The following is an 18,152-nucleotide window of genomic DNA, read 5'->3' as shown; positions in this document are numbered from 1 at the left end:
GTGTCATGTTTAAAATTTGAAGCGCATGACGCGCGTTTCACCACACAAGAGAAACCAGTGACACTCTGATGAAAAAATTTCGCAAGTGAAAAAAATAAAATGGTACAAAATAGAATAGTATTAGGGGCCTAAAGTTCCAATAAATTGTGCCCTATACTGCTTGGGTTTTTTGCCTGGGATAAGAACATTATTATTTTAAGATTTTGATGAGTGTTTCTTTTTACAATGAAATCAAAATACTACAAATTTCACAAAATAGAAAAGATATTACTATATCAAATTTCATTTTGTCACATCAAATTAGATATGACGAAATATTTACTCATTACGTATTATTTGTGTTGAAACGTTACTTTTGGTTAATTTTTAATAATTCTAGCTAGTTTTTAGCATAATTTCATTGGTCCGTCACCCATGGTCCAAAACATCTTTGTTTCCATGGATTTTATATCATCATTGGCAACTTTTGGTTATGAAACATAGATGTCTCATTGGCAACCACACCAGATCTCTTTATTTATATATTTTGACAGTTTACAGATACTAGATATAAGTATAATATAAAAAAGAAGATGTGGTATGATTGTCAATGAGACAACTATCCACAAAAGACCAAAATGACACAGACATTAACAATTATAGGTCACCGTACGGCCTTCAACAATGAGCAAATATCATACCGCATAGTCAGCTATATCATGTCCCGATAAGACAATGTAAAACAATTCAAACGAAAAAACTAACGGCCTTTATATAAAAAAAATGAACGAAAAACAATTATGTAACACATAAACAAACAACAACCACTGAATTACAGGCTCCTGGCTTGGGACAGGCACATACATAAATAATGTGGCGGGGTAAAACATGTGAGGGGGGTCCCAACCCTCCCCTTAACCTGGGACAGTGGTATAACAGTACAACATAAGAACGAATAAGACAATTTCCAACAAATCTGAGACTTACTCTAACACACTTTTTAGTCAAAGGCACTTGACTCTGAAAGTTTTTTTCATTTTATTATCACAACTGCTTGGTTTTACATTATTAGTAACGAGACATATACTTTTAAAATACAATTCGTCTATGATAAGTCCATAACTATATATAGCCATTTATAAACTAATCGAAATACAAATGAACTTTTTGATATATTATATCAAGGATTTGTATAGTTATTTGTATAGTATTTGTAACTATACAAATCCTTGATTATATCGAACAAAAAAAGACCCTTGTATGTTAATCATTGTAAATCAGTCCAAATGTGAAAGATTATTTTTATGCAAATTAAGGTTAAGTGCTTATACTGTTTCAATTGAAAGATCGCGATATTTTAAAGTACCAAAGCAGAGTAGGAAATGTCTTTGCTGCAAAAATGAAGACATTGAAGATGAACTCTTTTTTCTTTTAAAATGTTCATGCTAATATATGAGAGTAACCTCATAAAAACATTTTTCTCATAAGTATCCACTGCCACTCTTTCATAGTTATTGTATTTTTTCTTTAATGTGTTGCCATAGACCATTTATTGTGAATGTATTAGATCTGTTCAATGACTGTGCTTATAAGTTATCTTACAGCCTCTTATCTTATAATCTTTTTTTATCTTAGTTATAAAGCCTTTCAGTTCTTAATTCAAGTATTGTTTTTTTAAATTAATTAGTTTGTGAAATACATATCTTATTTTTGTTATGTACAAACACCATCGATAAGAGTTTAAACATCAATAATTTAAAATCTCAAATTAATATTTTTAAATCACTATCCCTACGCGCTGTATTTATGCCTCGATTATCAAACAGAGTTATCTCCCATATTTATGAATTGTCGCTGTTGCTTGGGTCAAGATTAGTCACATCGGGACCTACACACAGTTTACACACTACTACAGTGCAAGGGAAGTATATATTTACAAAGTGAAAATGAGTTCTGTTATAAATTATATATTAGGACTGAAAGACCCATCTCTTGTAGCTAATTTCCAGAAATATTGTCAAATTGAAATTTTACCTGGAACTGAGTCTGAGGAAAAGGATTCTGAGTCTGACTACCTGTCATCCTCATCTCATGACAGTCATGTGACCAAAGGAGATTTACACCAAAGACTTACCAAAACCAATGGGTTTGTGCAGAATAATAGCAATGGTGTCATTAATAACGAACACTGTAGTCAAAATGGCTCTATACACTCAAACAATGTTGACCAAATGGAAAATGTGCAAAAAGACTGTACACAATCCGAGAATAAACCAGAGACCAGGTATATTATACATAGCAAATTTCTATATTGGACTTTTCGATTGGGAGCTGGATTTGGGAATGAATTCTTTTATTTGACATTTTTCACGTTCTGCTTATGGAATCTCAACAGCTTAGTAATGCGACAAATGGTCATTATTTGGCACGCCGGAATGTATTTAGGGCAAGCGGCAAAAGATATTATTGAATGGCCTCGTCCCTCTTCACCACCATGTGCCAGGTTAGAGAATAGATACTTAGAAGAATATGGAATGCCTTCAACCCATGCGACTGTTGGGGTTATAATTCCCTTTGGACTAATAATTATTGGCCATAGACATTATGAGGTAACTATCACGATTATCTAGACAGCTTTTGAGTTTGTGCACTTTCCAATAAACGTCATACATGTACATGTATGTCACAATAGTCTATAATTATGTTATAAGGTAACAGTCAGTGACAGTAAGAAGGTTGAGGAGACCTTTATAGCTCATTCAAAAAAACAATTTTAAATCAGTGTATTACAAAATTTGAACAACAGACCAATTTCACCAAAAAAAAATCAAAAATTCTTGTACATTTTTGTAAGCCATTAATATTATGATATTATAACTTGGTATCAGTTTTAATGTAAGATGTTTTGTCAAACATTTGTGAAAAGAGCCAGACTCACACTCACAGTTAAAAAAGTGCAGTGTTGATGAACATGATGAACAGTACATGTATACATGTATATGCATACAATGTACATGGGTAAAAAATCATGTACGCTGCCAATACGCTAGTAATTTTGGATGCATTCAACCTGTCAATCATATCTGTATCGTGTGCACAATGAGCTTTAAGCATGTATTGGGCGTAGCTTAGTGTATATTGGGCATTCAAGTAATGTTTGTTGACGCATATCTGGCATGTATGTTACTTGGATGGAATGTACGCTACGTATGAAAAAAAACCTCTTGAAGGTATTTGAGACGCGTCCCTGTCTGATTTGGAAGTTCTATTATGGGGTATTTGTTACAAACATACCTGCATACGTCTTTGATAAAGAAGAATGGTCTTGAAGCGTATACAATGGCCCTAAACAAGCTCAAACTTATCTGTAGCGTTTTCAACGCGCTTGTAGCGTTTGTATTATGTACCTGTAGCGTTCAGGTATACATTTGTACACTACCGTCACTAGACACACGTTTGAGCTGGATGAAATTTTTTATGCTGTTGCGCATAAAAATTTCCTCGAGTTTGTAGTGTTCACCAAGCGCATATCTTTGTATTTGGACGTACCTGTACATGTATTACAAACTCATGCAATGCGTGTTTAAAGATTGCTTAGCGTACCCCTGTTGTGCAATAACGTAAACCATCTTTGTCAATTTTCTCTGTACCTTTGGTGCACACCAGTCTATACATGTACGCTAATGTGTGACACCGGCATTAGAATTATTTTCTAAACAAGGCAAGGGCTACATTTTTGTACATGTATGTACAATGTACATGTTTGTAATTTGAATTTATACTTTCGTTTACATATATTATTCATGTTATTGAAAATGATGACTAGGCACTTTATCGATCAGCTCCAAGGCATTTCAGCACCCTGTCCTGAAAGAAGCTGTATTTGCTCTATACTCAAAGGCAAATTTTATTATCTAGCAAATACATTTAGACTATACCACTATCTGACTATATTGAGCATTGTACATGTTGTAAAATTTGTTGAGAGTGATACAATATTTACTCACTCAGGCCAGTTAAAGTTTTAAATATTTAAAATTTAACTGTCAAGAGTGGATAAATATCATATTCAAGATTTGGTGGTGGAATCTGGTTCTCTAATGATTTTTGAAAATATGAAGCATATGAAGATTCAATCCTTATTTTGAATCATCTGCAAAAATATGTAACAGGCTATTATTTCTACTTGGAATTATTTTTAATTATGGAATTTTCATAATTTCTTGTTCTTGAATATTTTTAATAAGTTCCATTTTTATTCTGTATTTTAATGTTCTGCGCAACACACAACTCTTTCTACAATGTATAACATATATTACATTTTCGATAGGAAGATATTACATTTTCGATAGCTACATTGTATACGTACAACATGATGTACATGTACTGTGCTGCGCATTACACTATCTATATAAAAACATTGTATGGAAAGTGTTATGCACTGCTCAAAACACTCTAATACAGATCTAGAATAAACATGGAATTTATTAAAATTTAAGCACTAAGAATTGTGCAAATTCCATAATTAAAAAAAAATTCCAAGTTGAAATAATAGCCTGTTATATGTTCTTTCCATGTGAAGACCTTTCTTCCTGACGTCACAATATTAAGCATATTCAGAGAAAAGCTAGAAAATTTATGCGACCTTCTAATTGAATTTTGACCGATGAAGAACTCAGAGATCAAACTCAACACTTAATTGAAAAATAATAATCAACAGGTCTGGAAAAGGAAAAATCATGTAAGAATTAGAGAAAATGTATAAGAATCTAGGAAGAATAAATAAGACATTAAATTAACAATTCTTGTGTTTTTTGCATTCTCCTGTTTTTAATTGACCATTTTGACAGACAATGATAGAGATGAAACAATGATCTTACTGATCAATTACTAAAATCTATTAAGATTATGATAATAGAATATTCTTCTGGAAAAAAGCTGAATATTTTCTTTTTCAAATCAATGCCATTGGAGTAAGGAAACAAAGTCCTGAGTGAGATTATTTTTAAAACTTGATAAGAAATGATGATGAAACTGAACTCAGCTGATATAATCTTAATGCATCTGTGTACTGACCAATAACAAAAAAATTAGGAGTAGGCTTCATGAACTAACTCAAATGACAACCCTAAACAATGCAACATTTGCATGCAATTTGGGTATGAGAAATTCCCCACTCTGATATCCATTTCTACCCTATATCCATGCATTAGTTCATATTTATATACTTACTTTTCTAATGTTTCATGCATTGCTGAAAAACTATTTTCATGGATATTTAAATTTCATTTCATGGTTAAAATTTTCTGCACACAAGCATACAGAAAAGACAATTTTTTTGTTGAAAATTCAAATGTATAAATCCTTTGTTGACTTGTGACCCACCAAATCCCCCCATAAATTGGTATCCCAGGAAAAATGGTGAATCAACAGTCATGACAGTCAGCCATGATTATTTTGAAGTACTGTAGTAAAATTCTTAAATAAAAAGCAGACCACTGTCATGACGGAGAATAAGATTTTCTCACTTGTTGAGGAAATAACAGAAAGTTTGTCATCCACTACATTTCACTATAAGGGTTTAATTACATCCTCTTCCTTTAATAATGGAAATTACATGTAGTGTTCTGATTTGAAATGCAATCACAACACATCTCCTTATTTTGATATTAAAAGGAAACAAAATAAAGGTTTGCCTTTTTTATTCAAATCAAAACGGGAAAAAAAATACTGAACTGTTTAACCCAAGTTTAAAAAACCAGACAAACACAAGCAAAGAATTATATGTAAAAAAGTAAGGCAGTCACAAATGTAATGCATGTAGAATATTTTCTTTCATGCGTTATCCGTATGTCCATCATACTAATAATACTAGGTATACATGTTCTTAAATGTGAAGGATAAACTCTCTCATGTGTAGCATGCTGTAGGAGTACAATATCTTTAGGCTATGTCACAAAATATTCACATGTTCATAAAATTGTAGTCAAATTTCAAACACCCACATAGGGGATGATACAATGTACTTGTATAAGTACAACATATGAATAATACTAGGAATTAAATGTGAAATAATGTCAACATAATTTAAATGCCACAGACATGTACAGTATTAGCATTTTTATCATTGTGATCAATGTGGTGAATTTTAAACCCATGATTGATCAAATTTTATTGATAGCAATACATCGATGTTTTGTCCTTGGTGGTTCTTTAATGTAATTGCTTTCTTTGAAAAAAGAAGTGCATGAATATTTCATTCAGGTCATACGTATACTCTCTCTTTTGTGTTACAACTGACACAATTTTTTATAATGAAATAAAAAGTAGGAAACAAATGTAGAACGGTTCTGAACCCTAGTTTACAGACATTTAATGTACATATTTTATACAAATGTATATATATAACTACAAACAATTAATATTGATTTTACATAGCATAATTAATTTTAATTTTCTATTTGTACATGTTGTAAACCACTTTCAATAATTGATTGATACATGAGTATATAAATAGGTATCAGGCTGTCTGTGGGTGATGACCAACTTCTTTCTCACAAAATTAATCATGATATATATATACAACATGATGTTTACAAACAGGGTCAAGGATTAAACTTTTCTATATTAGTATATGATAACACTATATATTTCATTTAAGACTTGTTTATATAAATTGTAATTGGGCCATTCCAGTTAATATCTGATAATGGGGGATGGATGGTCCTTTCTGAGGGGTGTAAAATTTATACATCTTAGGGGTGAAATTTTGGGTTTTTTCATCTGACAGGTAACACTTTTACGCAACAATTTCTGAGGGTCTTGCAACAGTAAATAATTTAAAATAATAACATCTTAGGGGTTACAAAAAACACCTATTTCATATCTTAGGGGTGCTTTGGAATGTAGATAGTTTCATATTATGCATTACCTGGTATTGGATTTAAAATTCTGATGGGAAGAATCCTTGCAGTAAAAATTCTAATAGGTCAATTTTTCCCATGAAAGCCCATCCACCCAATATGAACAGAAACTCTACATCTGATAGGTCTTAATTTATAGATCTGATAGGTAGTTTTTCATGATGTTTTTTTCTGATGAACACATGTCCAAATCTCCCCATCCATCCCATGGCCACCTGTCAGAAATTAACTGGAATGGACCATTATAATCATGATACAATGTAGTTACAATCCAGGGGCATTATGTTTTCTGGTCTGTGCATCTGTTCGTCTGTCCGTTCGTTCGTCCGTCCGTGTGTCCCGCTTCAGGTTAAAGTTTTTGGTCAAGGTAGTTTTTGATGAAGCTGAAGTCCAATCAACTAGAAATTTAGTACACATGTTCCTTATGATATGATCTTTCTAATTTTAAAGCCAAATTAAACTTTTGACCCCAATTTCACGATCCACTGAACATAGAAATTGAAAGTTCGAGTTTCAGGTTAAAGTTTTTGGTCAAGGTAGTTTTTGATGAAGCTGAAGTCCAATCAACTTGAAACTTAGTACACATGTTCCCTATGATATGATCTTTCTAATTTAAATGCCTAATTATATTTTTTACCCATTTACACGGTCCATTGAACATGGAAAATGATAGTGTGAGTGGGGCATCCGTGTACTTTGGACACATTCTTGTTTTTTATAAATAAGGTTGTATCAGAGTTAATAAATTCAATGAAAACTACATATGTAGGTGAGACATGCACATAAGTGATAGATACATACATGTACACACATGCATGGTTGCTGCTACATTTTTGTACTTTACATGAAAATATTGGTCATTAGATGGGCTGTGGTAGAGAGTTCTCTGTCTGATCCCGAAATGCAGTGTTTACTAATAATTGATCCTGAATTGTGCTAGATAGATTGCTATAGCTAAAGGGGTTCCCTATCTTGCTAATGTGGAGTTTTTACTGAATTTGGTACATATCATTTAAATTAATACATTAGTTTAAACATATTTATTTAGAGTGGATTGGGAAACAAGTTTTGCAACTTATATTAATCCCTTTCCACTTTGCAAGTGCGAGTGCTGCCTTGTAGCGGCAATAGCCTACTCTTTTTCGAAATCTACAAGGGTGTCTTTAACGTGCAAGAGATATGGCTCTCTCTTAACAATACATTAATCATATATATATGCATCGAAAAGGAATGGGCTGGATCGTAACCCTTAAATGTACATTGTAGCTTCATGACGGAGGGGAACTTCCCCTAAACCCCTTAATCCACCTCTGGTATACTGTAAATTCAGAAATTGTTACAATTTTCAAATATTTTGTAAGAATTAGACAGAATTCTTCTCAAATTTTTGAAAAATTAAAATCGCATTTAAGTCTAAATTGACAAAACTGCAATAATAAATGCACACAATAATTTCTCAATTTACAGTATATTATGAAGTGATTTCAACAGTTCCCCAAAAAAAAGAAAATTTCAAACAAAAAACCACAATAGGAAACAACATTGATTAGGCCAAAGACTCTCATGACTCTAAGGTGATATTGACTTCTCAAATACTGTAGAGTATATGTATGTTAAGTTAGAAACAATGTGTTTACTTAAAATTGAATGTTTTTAAAATTTATGTTATCATGGTTGTAAAGTTCAAAATAATCTAATTGCATGGTGGTTTTTTTTTCAGTTTGATTTCCCTCTTCCATTAATAGTTGCATTTTTTTGGGCAACAGTTTGTGGACTGAGCCGAATTTATTTGGGAATGCATTCAGTTTTGGTAAGTTTCAATAAGTAATAAAATAAGTAGATTTGGTGTGATTGTCAATGTGACGACTATCCATCAAAGTTAAAATGAAGTGGATGTAAGCAATTAAAGGCAACTGTATGGCCTTCAACAATAAGAAGAAAAATTCCAATTTTGTATAGTTGCCTTTAAAAGGCCCTGACAGGAAAAAAAAGAACAGGTCAACATGTTCAACTGAGAATACTAATTTTATGAAAAACAAATATGATGGACCTAAACCAATGACAACAGCTGAACTACAGACTCCTGACTTAGGACAGGCACATAAAGAATATGGCATTTCATCATTATTTGTGTTAGGAATTCAAAATAATTAGACAGCAATGATTAATAATAATGGTATAATTTTGTATAAGTTTAAAATGAAGAATAAAGTGACATACTTTCCCTTATGAATAAAAGAAAGAGTTTGGAATTTGCCTGCAGTGAGAGAGCATAAAGTACCTGTGCATACATGTACATGTATCATATGCAACTTCTATACATGTATACTCTATCACAGTGTTTGTGAGTTCCAACCCTGAACATGAATGAATCCAAACTAGATAGAGTAGTTTTCTAGCCTAGGGTTACTTTTTCTCTCCTTGCACTCTGACTTCCTCCATCAAAAAGAAACCATCAAACATTCAAAAGTAGTGTAAAACACCAATAAGGAAATGTGCCTTATGACACCCTAAATCATTTAGTTTGACTTATAACATGTATAACTGTTATACAATACATGTGAAAGCATAAGAATATAGTATGCCCATGTGGATTTAGGACACTAGTTGTGTGTGACGTTTTATACATATATGAAATGATTAGTGTTTGTTTGTGAGAGGCTTTAATAATTACATAATTTTTGAAAAGTAAACGTGTCTAGAATTTTTCTCTACAATTATACACAATTGCAATACCATTGACCTTTGACTAATAAGAAGTCTGTATACATTTGTATTTATTTTTAGGATGTCATTGTTGGAGCAGCCATTGGAATAATCCTGATCCCACTCATGTTACCATATGTAGAAGCCCTTGATAATTTCCAGGTTACCAGCATGTACAGCCCTCTAGTTGTGGTTGGAGGAGAAATATTCTTATTGTACATATACCCAAATGCAACAATTTGGAATACGGCCAAGGGAGATACAGCTACGGTGGTCGGCATCGGAGCTGGAATAGCGGTTGCCACATGGTTGAACTATCAGTTAGGTTTTATGATGCCGTCGGAGGTGGCTAAACCTTATCATATACCATCGCTATTTACATTAATATCAATGATACCTTTAGCTGAAGTTCGACATTTAATAGGTATTCTAGTTCTAGTCATTACAAGGGCTGTTGCCAAGCCAGTCACTCACAAACTATTCTGTCTATATTATAATGTAGATAGCAAAGACGAAGAAACACAGAGGAAAATGGGCATGGAAAAACCACAGAAGTTTGTTGCCTACTTTTGTGTGGGTTTCGCTGCTATATTTATAGTCCCTAATCTGTTACGGCCTTTAGGATTAATGAGAATGTCATTTTATACAGAATTTTAAATATGTATTGAAACAGTGCAATCAATTAGTTTGTGTTTTAATTTTTTACTTGTAGACTTAGCTGTTTATATATTTGCATTAATTTTTTTAATGTTTTATAATTATTCCAGGGCCCTGATATTAATGCATGATAAATGTTGGACTACTGTGACGATCCTTATAGGAATAATCAAACTGTAGATTCATTTATTGTTGTAGATCAAGGAAATTTTTTTTTTTGTGGATATTTGAAATCGGCATTTTTCTAAAATATGCTTTAAGAAAATTAACTTTGTGATGTACCTTTAACCCACAATTCTGCAAAGAAAGGACTCCCATGAAAAACAATGAATCCACATTAAAAGTTTTTTTTTACCTAGTCCTATATCCATCAAAAATTTGTATCCCTTAAAAAATAATGCACATGGGATGTTATGAAATGCACCAACTGATACTTATACCCTGACAGAAGGGTTCTATATAAAAATTCATTTAAGAAATTTCCCCTCATCTGCACCAGTTGTAGTTCAAAGTTTGAACTTTTAGTTTCATTTAATTTATAATAATGAGAATTAGCTATATGGCAACTACCGGTATCACACTTGAGTTACAATTTCACAGATATACTCTGGATTTTTTCTTGAGAACCAATTTAAAGTGGGTTGACATGATTGAGGAAAACTTGTATTTTCTTTGATGTTCTGGTTTTGCAAACATAGCCTTTAGAAAAATTGTGTACGTTCTTTTTCAATTAAATTCATAGTTCACCTTCACCCTCAATTTCTGTGAAAATTGGGTATCACAGGAATAATAATAAATCCACAGAACAAGGAGCAGTAATTAAAATGGTGATTTTATCAATTTGAAAAGTTTTGGAGGAGCTTTTATGTTGAAAACACTCCAATGCTGTTTGCCCAAGGCCAGTATAATCATGTCATGTTTTAATTGGATTTATGAATAGGAAATTCAAATTCATTTTAATTCATCAGGATCAAGGATTTCATATTAAATATCTGTTAACGATCCATGTACATTATTGTATATATTCAACACACAGGTGTAATAGAGCATTGAACATATTTTACATAAATAAAGACTTCATTGTTTTTATTTTTTTTATCATTTCATGATTTCCTCTGACAGCCAGTATACTATAATATGTAATTCACCATAAAGTCTTTGCTATAATAAAGAAGAATAATTATTGGATACTTTGTATAATTACATATACATTGTTTAAGTAATTTTTCAAAAACAACTAAAATATGGAATAAAAAAATAAAATTGAAATCTCAAATAGAAAGATCTTATTTATGAAATCTGTGTTACCATTACAACATTGAAGAGCTAAAATAAAAGTTTACAATGTTGGACAGAAAAAGATCAATTTCCTGATAATACTCAACAAGTTCATGGTTACCTGTCTGTACGATGATTCGGAACATTTATGTGATATTAATCAATTTAATATGATCTGGTTTAAAGACCCTCAAAAAGTACTACCTGCACTTTGAGCTTTGATTATTACAAAAACTGATTTAAATTTCTTCCTGTTATTTAATAAACTTATATAAGAAAGTTGAGTAATTTCTTTGTTAAGGTTATGTCTTTCAATGAATACTTACTTTCAATTCTAAGAAGTTTGATTTGATAATTATTTCAACAATATACACATGTATAAAACTGTCATAAATACTTTGAAAATTTTATTATTAAATCCTAAAGAAATATAAACATGTATAAAACTGTAATATACTGTGATAATTTTTATGTTTAAATTCATAAGGAACTAGATACTGGTATATAATTGTCAAAAGTTTATTAAATCAGGAAGAAGATGCTGGCAGGGGCGGATCCAGCCATTTAAAAGGGGGGGGGGGGGGTTCAACTATATGGTCCCATTCAAATGCATTGATTGTCCAAAAAAGGGGGTTCCAACCCCTAAAACCCTCCCCACTGGCTGGTTATTCAAATATTTTTAGATTATTTTCTGAACTATTTTTATACTACATTCCTTCTGTTCTGATAGCAATTGATATTTCACACTGTCCCTTTTCTAGACGTGTCAATTGTTGACTTAGATTTTGTTCAATAAATGTGATATAGTGTTTCTCATTTGTGTATTATATACATTTGTACCATGACCTCATGAACTTGATCACATGCTTAATCCTGAAAAGATGTAGGACTGCATAAAAATTTATTTATTAATTTTATGTTGCTTGTATTTACATGAGATATAAGGTTATACATGTATTTGACACAAGTTGCAGAATAATTTTCCTCGTGTAGACTGTAAGACGTCATTTTCATTTTTTTTTACTTTCTGGTTGCTGTCTTGTAGATATGAAGTAAACTATTCAACTCATTTACTTTAAATTTTCTTGGCACTATGATGCCATTGTATGTATTTGAATATCATGCATTTGTCATGCTTTAATCATAATATCAGGTAAAATTGCTTTAAGCACCCCCTTCAAAAATTTTGAATTTGATCATTCTATTTTCAAATTAAAAAAAAAATATATTGAATATCTCTGTCATAAAAATAAATGTCACCTTGGATTTTTAAATTGGTTTTATGCACCGAATGTACTGATAAAAATTTACAACAGGTGACGTACTATGGGCTGACTTTTAGTAACCCAGTTTTGTTATCAAAACTATTATAAACTTTGCACATGGTGTCATTACTTAACTTACATAATGTACTGAACTTTGAACCTTTGTGTGTAAGCTTCAATCAGGTGACACAGGTATTTGCCCCACCTTTGACCTTTTGATATTTTTCTAGTTTATATTGTTTTATATAATAGAAAGTAGGTCTATTCAGTATTGGAAAAATTGGAAATCTGATTAAACATGTTAAAACAATTTTGATTTGATTATTGTAAAAACTCAATCATAAGTACATTTAATAAAACCTATCAGAAAATGTTTTGTTTTGTCCATAATTCCTAGATATTCATTAAATAATTATGCAGTTATGATATTCCGGTGATTATTTTTTTTTTGATATGCATGTGTACTTAAAAATTAGGACAAATATTTTTTTCTTGATAGATAAGTGTCATGAAAAATGGACAAAAGATTTTATTTGACCAATTAATAATTGATAAAGAATAACCAGTGTAATAATAGTTGTATGGGCAACTTAGACTTGTATCTTTTATGTAACATATAAGTTCCTTATAGAGATTTTATGTATTGAGGTCAGGTGATAAATGGACAAAAGATTGTATTTGACTAATTAATCTCTGAGAAAGAAGAGCTCGTGTAATACTGCCTGGCTGACTCAGACTGGTTTCTTTTATTTAAGATATAAGCTTCTTATAGAATTTATGTATTGAGGCCATGTCGAATTAATTCTTTTCTTTTTTTCTTTTTTACAAATATTTTAAACTTTGATTATTTTTCTAATTGTTTGAACAATTTAAAAAAAAAAATATCCTTATTAAAAGTGAATAATTTAAGAATATACTAACAATTATTTTTTGGATGCATGTTTGGGATGTCTAAGGATAAAGTTCTTATCAATGATTTTTAAAAGATGAAATTCCTGATAGCAGTGAACTGGAATTATATTTTAAAAAGGAATTGTTCCATGAAATTATACACAGATTTAAGGCATTATTAAACATGGTGAATGAAGTATAAAAAGACCTCTCCCAGTTTTTAATTCTTTTGAAGAACTTTCACTTGAGAACAAATAACAGACATAAACTATATAAACAAATATACTATAGAATATATTGATGTGAAGTCTTTCAGTCAGCATATACTCATTATAAATTCAGCATTGATATTTTTGCATTTGAACCATGTCTTATTTATGGATTTCTTTTTGACATGTTTATTTTGCTATTGAAAATGTAAATATGTAAAGACCTAAGAGAAGAATGTTTCAGTTATAGCAAGTTTACATTCCAATGTTTGATTGATAAATAGTTTAACATGTCCTTATCAAGGTAATAGGAGACCAGAGAGTTTAGGGGGAGAGAGGATAAAATCTTGCTTTATGGGAGGATTCTTTTTGTCCAGCTACAAATATTACATTTGTTTTTCAAAACAAAACCTTTGCTTCCAATTACAGGGTATATTAAGAGCATATAAGGTCCACTGGACGACCTGTTACCCTATATGGTCACATTATTTAATAGCCTCCTAGTAGGTTTTGCTCTTTTTAATATCAAAATACCAAGTGCTTGGCAAAGAAGTAATTTATTGTTGTCTTTGCTGTGATCCTGTAGGTTTACCAACCACAACCTCCTTATACATGTACTTAAGTTAATCACTCTATCACAAGACCAATTTAATATGTTTGTTGCCAGTATTTCCAAGTTTATTTTTTTTTGCCAGTTTGTTCATTAGTCCAATTGATTGTTGTCAGTTTTAGAAAATAAAGTTGTTTGTTGCCAATTTTTTATTCTTTGTTTGTTTCGAAGTAAAAAAATGCTGGTGAGGCTTTGAACCACTATCAATCAATCAACTACAGTCAAACCCAGTTGATATTGAGTGTGTTCATAATTTGCTTTTGATGACCAGTTATTATGTATGTGAAGGTCCAGTGTATGTAAATTTTACATTGTATATTGTTCTGACTATTTACATGATTGTACAAATTCATATGTTCATTTTATTTGTACAAATTCATATGTTCATTTTATTTGTACAAATTCATATGTTCATTTTATTTGTACAAATTCATATGTTCATTTTATTTGTACAAATTCATATGTTCATTTTATTTATTTATTTTTGTCTTTGTCAAGAAATGTCTCATTGATTTTTAACACCTTTTTCCATTTAAAATATAGTGCATTTATAAAGCATTCCCAAATAACCTTGTGTTTATGCCAAAATATTTTATGAAAAGAAAACAAGTTGTTATACTAAGAATTATTAAAGTCTAACCCGGGAAGTAGATATTATTTTTTAACGGTTTTTAAGTGCAACAAAGGAAGTAAAAATTGATAAGGCCGTTCTAAATTAATTCTATGTTTAAAAGTCGACATGGCAATACCTGCAATACTAGTAAATGTAGAAGCTTAAAGCTTATACAAATATTAGATTGGGAACAAAAATAACAAAATTTACTATTGAATGACATTATTTTTCATTAGTCATTTTGTAAATCTGTAAAAACAAATTATTTAAAGAAATATGAATACTAGTACATGTAGTCTCATTTTAAATATGGTACTTTATGTGTATTTTAAAGTATAAAAAGTGAATTATTGAGTGAAATTTCAAACTGATTATGTCAACAGTATAAGTTCAACATGATATCTTTTTTACTTTCTTTCTGAACCCTATTATGACGTGTGATGTTAAAAATAGAATTATTTTTGGATGATTATAATTATTAGGTAATAGTATGTGAACCTTTGACCTTTCATTGTTTACACATAACATTAGTACATGTAGCTCTATATATTTAAATCAATCAGGATACTGACTGTGAAAGGGTCATCCTAAATAAGTTTATATGTTGTAAATCAACAAAAAAAAATCCGATTTTTCTAAAAAAAAAAATATTTATTTTTTGGTACATGCAGCAATATGCATGATCAGGATAAAAAGTAAAAAAAATAAAAAGCAAAATAAAATGTCTATACTTTATTGTAAATCATATCATGATGGCATTAAAAAAACCCAAAGAACATGAAAATGAAATACTAGATCTTGAAAAAAAGATGAGATTAAGATTCTAGAGGTGCCCTCAATGATGGGCAAACAACCTTTGGATATTTTTGTGGTGAGAATAGCATGCTTGTGAAATAGATGAGGTTCCTGAAAGAGAGTGGCAAAAAGAGAAATTTAAATGTTTATTTTATTATTAATGGAAAACAGTTTAAGGTAGAATGATACGTTTGTAATTATTGGCAATAAAAAAATGTAAGTTTTCCCATCCTAGTATTAAAATCAGAAATCATTTATTTTATTTTCAAATATTATATGACAAAGTTCATAATCTACAATAAAAAACTGTAGTTCATTGTATAGTTTAAATACAAATATGAATATTATTAAGAACAACTGACTCTATAGAGAGGTATTATATGTATAAGAAATCCTATGTGAGTAAAATGCCTTGTAGAAGTAAGAAAGATATGTTAATACTTCTTGCTGTGATATGTGTGACTGGCAATGTATTTGTTTTTACTGTGAACAAAGTTAATAAAATTCATATCGTTATTTCTTTCTTGATTATTCTTTTCGCCATGAATGATTATAATTATGATAAAAAATAGCAAAGATGGTGATGATTAACATGTATTACTGTTTAGCTTCCATTGGTGAAAAATTACATGCATATCAGGACAAGAACATGGAGCTTAGTTAAGTGGTTACCATTGGTTAGTGTTGTGTCATATTTGTTTTTAGTATAAATAAGGCAGTAAGTTTTTCTCAATTGAATAATTTCGTATTTTTCATGTCAGGGCCCTTAAAAACCAACTATACAGGATTCTCGTTTCTGAAGGCCTTGCTGCTGTCCATAATTGCATGAAAACTAAAACATGTTAATGAGTTATAAATATAGACCCTGTTTTGAGTTAAGAATACAGACCCTGTTTTGAGTTATGTATATGGACCCTGTTTTGAATTTTTATGTGCTGGTTTAGGTGGTTTATATCCGTTCTCATTCTGTAGTTAGTCACCAGTTTTATCATAAAATTGAGAATTGAAATGGGGAATGTATCAAAGAGACAACTACCCGACCATAGAAAGAACAACAGCAGAAGGTCTCCAACAGGTCTTCAATGTAACGAGAAATTCCTGCACCCGGAGGCGCCCTTCAGCTGGCCCCTTAAAATATATATACTAGTTCAGTGATAATGAACGCCATACTAATTTCCAAATTGTACACAAGAAACTAAAATTAAAATAATACAAGACTAACAAAGACCAGAGGCTCCAGACTTGGGACAAGCACAAAAATGTGGCGGGGTTAAACATGTTTATGAGATCTCAACCCTCCCCCTATACCTCTAACCAATGTAGAAAAGTAAACGCATAACAATACATACATTGTACATTATATCTATTATATAGTCATTTTATAAAAATTTACTATATGCAAAAGTATGAATTATTCTAAATGATAAGGATTTTCTTATCCAAGGCAAAAAAACACTAGCCGTATTGGGTACAACTTTTTGGGACTTTTGGTCCCAGGTGCTCTTCAGCTTTGAACTTGTTTTGGCTTTCAAACTTTTTCATCATAGCGTCACTGGTAAGTCTTGTATGGACAATACTTGTATCTGACATATTAAATTTTAAACCTGGTACCTTTTGTTAGCTATTATTCGTGTTTCTCTGTCCTATATGTTCTACAATTTATTTGTATTGTAGTCCTGTCATGTAATGTTGTCATTTTAATGTTATATTAACTGACATTGCCATAAAAGTGGGAGGTTTGGCATGCTACAAAACCAGGTACAACCTACCATATTTTATTAATTAAAAGGTCCTGTATCCAGTCAGGAATATGGTCATTGTTATATTTTAGTTCGTTTCTGTGTGCGTTACATTCTAATGTTGTGTTTCTGTTGTGTCGTAGTTCTCCTTTTATATTTGATGCGTTTCCCTCAGTTTTAGTTAGTAACCTGGATTTGTTTTTTTCTCAATCTATTTATGAATTTTGAACAGCGGTATACTACTGTTGCCTTTATTTTGTACTAGACAGGCATACTCAGCGTTCTCATTCCAAATTTTATCATGGCAGTTTACAAGATAAGTCTTTTTGTGCCAATAACTGTTTTTCAGGGGTATGATTTGCACCAAATTTTGTTTCCTGAATGTGTCAATTGCACCAATTTTCCTGTACACATATCTTTCATAAGTATTAATGATTGATATCTATTCTTATTTTTGGCTTTAAAACTATCATATGTTCGGAGATAT

General features: G+C 30.9%; 1 protein-coding gene across 1 annotated transcript; it reads left to right on the top strand.

The window, feature by feature from the left end:
• Positions 1-1,817: 1,817 nt before the first annotated feature.
• LOC134710182 (sphingosine-1-phosphate phosphatase 2-like) lies at positions 1,818-16,442 on the top strand. Its single transcript, XM_063570409.1, has 3 exons — positions 1,818-2,588; positions 8,623-8,712; positions 9,690-16,442. The coding sequence occupies exons 1-3, from the start codon at positions 1,926-1,928 to the stop codon at positions 10,263-10,265; spliced, it is 1,329 nt and encodes a 442-aa protein (XP_063426479.1). The 5' UTR covers positions 1,818-1,925; the 3' UTR covers positions 10,266-16,442.
• The last annotated feature ends 1,710 nt before the right edge of the window (positions 16,443-18,152 follow it).

The sequence above is a fragment of the Mytilus trossulus genome, chromosome 3 (genome assembly GCF_036588685.1).
Source record: "Mytilus trossulus isolate FHL-02 chromosome 3, PNRI_Mtr1.1.1.hap1, whole genome shotgun sequence".
NCBI lineage: Eukaryota > Metazoa > Mollusca > Bivalvia > Mytilida > Mytilidae > Mytilus > Mytilus trossulus.
This window is presented reverse-complemented; position numbering and strand designations above follow the sequence as displayed.

Coding starts and splice junctions, on each gene's coding strand:
- LOC134710182 (XM_063570409.1), top strand. CDS start 1,926: ATGAGTTCTGTTATAAATTATATATTAGGACTGAAAGACCCATCTCTT. Junction 2,589..8,622: donor TTGGCCATAGACATTATGAG/GTAACTATCACG, acceptor TTTTTTTTTCAG/TTTGATTTCCCTCTTCCATT. Junction 8,713..9,689: donor TGGGAATGCATTCAGTTTTG/GTAAGTTTCAAT, acceptor ATTTATTTTTAG/GATGTCATTGTTGGAGCAGC.